The sequence below is a fragment of the Quercus lobata genome, chromosome 3, assembly GCF_001633185.2.
Source record: "Quercus lobata isolate SW786 chromosome 3, ValleyOak3.0 Primary Assembly, whole genome shotgun sequence".
In the NCBI taxonomy this organism is placed as follows: domain Eukaryota; kingdom Viridiplantae; phylum Streptophyta; class Magnoliopsida; order Fagales; family Fagaceae; genus Quercus; species Quercus lobata.
Window position 1 is genome coordinate 29,668,212 of NC_044906.1, and position 3,013 is coordinate 29,671,224.

At 36.2% G+C, this 3,013-nt stretch overlaps 1 protein-coding gene across 1 annotated transcript; it reads left to right on the plus strand.

Moving 5' to 3' along the window:
* The first annotated feature begins 1,444 nt into the window (after nt 1-1,444).
* On the plus strand, nt 1,445-3,013 carry LOC115981628 (UDP-glycosyltransferase 79B9-like). Its single transcript, XM_031103907.1, has one exon. It carries the CDS (start codon nt 1,500-1,502, stop codon nt 2,874-2,876), a length of 1,377 nt encoding a protein of 458 aa, XP_030959767.1. The 5' UTR covers nt 1,445-1,499; the 3' UTR covers nt 2,877-3,013.

Below are 3,013 nucleotides of genomic sequence, written 5' to 3' on the forward strand. Positions count from 1 at the left end.
AAAAACGGGTTGACACGTGACCCGACACGTGTTTTTTGTGGGTTAACCCGATCCGACCCGAACCATTTTTTAAAACTTTTTTTTGATACAAAAAATAATAAAAGTAAGACAATATTGGTTTAATTGTTTGTTGTGAGTTTTAGGGAAACAATTGAGACATTTACATAATTGTATGCAAATTAATTAAAAGATGAATGATCGAGCATTTTGTAATGAGTAAAAATTTTAGATATCAAATAGCAAAGTGCATGCCAAGATAATCTGGTTACAGTACAGCTAAAAATATAGATTTAAAATTGTAGACGTGTGAAAACATTTACAAGCGTGAAAATAGTGAAGCCAAAGTATCAAATTAACATAAATTATGAATGCTTAGACCTATTTTTTAACAATTTATGTCCAAAATAAACAGTTTTTCAAAATAAATTATGATATTTCCTAGAGTGTATGTTACTGAACAATGATATGATATTCATAAAAGAGACCATGTATAAGTAAGTGAACAATCAAACTTTAATATATATCTCAAATTGAAATAGAGTGTCAACTACAATTGACAATAGATTATAAAATTAATTTTCAAGATTGTAAATTTTTTATATGTTTTTATTCTTTGTCAAATGAATTATCCAATAAGTCATTTGTAATTTTGTTTTATATTTTGGGATGTTGATATTATGTAGAAATAAAACTTGTATATTTGTTTTACTTATCTTTGTGTTTTTTATTTATTTTAGATAGCAATTTTAGGATTTGTATAATTTTAAAATTATTGAATAAGTATTAATAAGTGTAATTCATTCTTGATATAAGTGGTAAATTCAAAATAATGCATTTTATATTAAATAGTTAGTTGCATGACTTTCTAAATGAAAAATACATATTATTTTCTTTTAAAAAAAAATTCATGTAAAAAATATGGATAAATCCTATCCAATCCGCAACCTGATTGAATTGAACCCTTTTCAACCCACTTAAAATGACTTATTTTTAACCAGCATATCAATTGATCCGACTGAAACCCGAACCCGATCGGACTGTTTTGTCTAATTATACCAATTTTTCCAACTACCGTCAAATCAAGATAAAAAAAAGCAAAAAGCAAAAGAATGATATGAGTGGATAAATGAGCTGGCAGAGATGAGTTGTCGTGACCCCTCAGGGTTTGTTCACTCACTACCTATGATTGGTTTTGTCCGTACAACCTTTTGGCTTACTGTCAAGCATCCATTATTAAACTTGTGGACCATACTTATGCTTGATTATTAAAGCATCAATCATTTTACCAAGCATAAATGCAACAGTTGATACAAGATTAGCATCCCGTGATCAAGATTAGCATATTTGCAATTTTTTTTTTTTTTTGGAGTAAAGTACGCCTTTTTTTTTTTTTTTTCCCACTAGGAAGATCCGGTTCTATCAAGTATACATAAAGGAATCACTTTAGTTCTCAAGTGGATTTTTTCACCCCAAAAAAAAAAAAAAAAATTCAAGCAAAGATGAGCAATTCAAGAAGCACAAAACTTCACGTAGCCATGTTTCCCTGGTTTGCCTTTGGCCATATCACTCCCTACCTGCACCTCTCAAACAAGCTTACAGAGAGAGGCCATAGGGTGTCTTTCTTACTACCCAAAGGAGCACAAGCAAAGGTAGAACATCTCATCCTTTATCCAAACCTCATTCACTTCTATCCCCTTCTTGTTCCCAGTGTAGATAGACTACCCCTTGGTGCTGAGACTACCTCAGATGTTCCTCTTTCACTTCGTGGACATCTTCGTGTTGCCTTTGACCAAACCCAAGATCAAGTTCAAACCATTCTGAGCAGTCTCAAGCCTGATTTCATTTTCTTTGACTTCAGCCCTTGGATGCCAGCCTTAGCACACCAAATTGGCTCCAAGGCCATATGTTATTCCATTGTAACCCCAGCAACGCAAGCACTAAAGGTTCCTACTAAGGAGAAACCAGAGGATATGACTGTAGAAGACTTCATGCAACCGCCTCCTGGCTATCCTCCTTCGTGTGTGCGTATAAAGTCCAAGGACTATGAGATTGCACAACTAAAAGTGTTTGCCAAGGCTCTTGGAACAGAGATGTCTCTTTATGTTCGAATTACCTATGGCTTGATTCGGAGTGATGCCCTGGCCTATAGGACATATCATGAGTTTGAAGGGCCATACTGTGACTACTTAAGGCAGTATTATGCTAAGCCTGTGCTGCTAACAGGACCTGTCCTACCTGAAGCACCGACCACAAAGCTAGATGAGAAATGGACTAATTGGTTACGCAATTTCAAGCAAGGTACTGTGGTGTATTGTGCATTTGGGAGTCAAAATAAACTACAAAAGGACCAGTTTCAGGAGCTACTTTTGGGGTTTGAGTTATGTGGGCAACCATTTTTGGTGGCTCTGAGTACTCCAGATGGTTGCGCAACAATTGAAGAAGCTTTTCCAGAGGGCTTTGAAGAGAGAGTTAAAGAGAGAGGATGGGTGTATGGGGGATGGGTGCCACAAACGTTGATATTGGAGCACCCATCTATTGGCTGTTCTGTGACCCATTGTGGATATGGGTCCATGTGGGAGTCTCTCTTTAGTGAGTGCCAAATAGTATGCGTTCCATACCTTGGTGATCAAATTGTGGGTGCCAGGTTAATGGCGGAAGAGCTCAAAGTTGCAGTGGAAGTGGAGAGAGAAGATAATGGGTGGATTTCCAAGGAAAGCCTGAGTAAGGCCATTATCTCTGTGATGGACGAGGACAGTGAAATAGCTGGGCTGGTGAAATATAATCATGCCAAGTTGAAGGAGGAACTTACTAGCGAAGGCATGCAAGAGAGATATTTAGACACTTTCATTCAAAATCTGCAAGGTCTTATGGATTGACTAAGTGCTACGTATGAACCCAACTACTTAATCCTTTGCACTAAAAAGAGCAGTAGCAGTTTCAACTGAGGAAGAATTCACTCGTGTTATAGTTTGTGGATGCTACTTCTTTGTCAATGTTGTTCCATTTGGATATC

What these genes read in the sequence shown, in the direction of transcription:
- LOC115981628 (XM_031103907.1), top strand. Translation starts at nt 1,500, where the DNA reads ATGAGCAATTCAAGAAGCACAAAACTTCACGTAGCCATGTTTCCCTGG.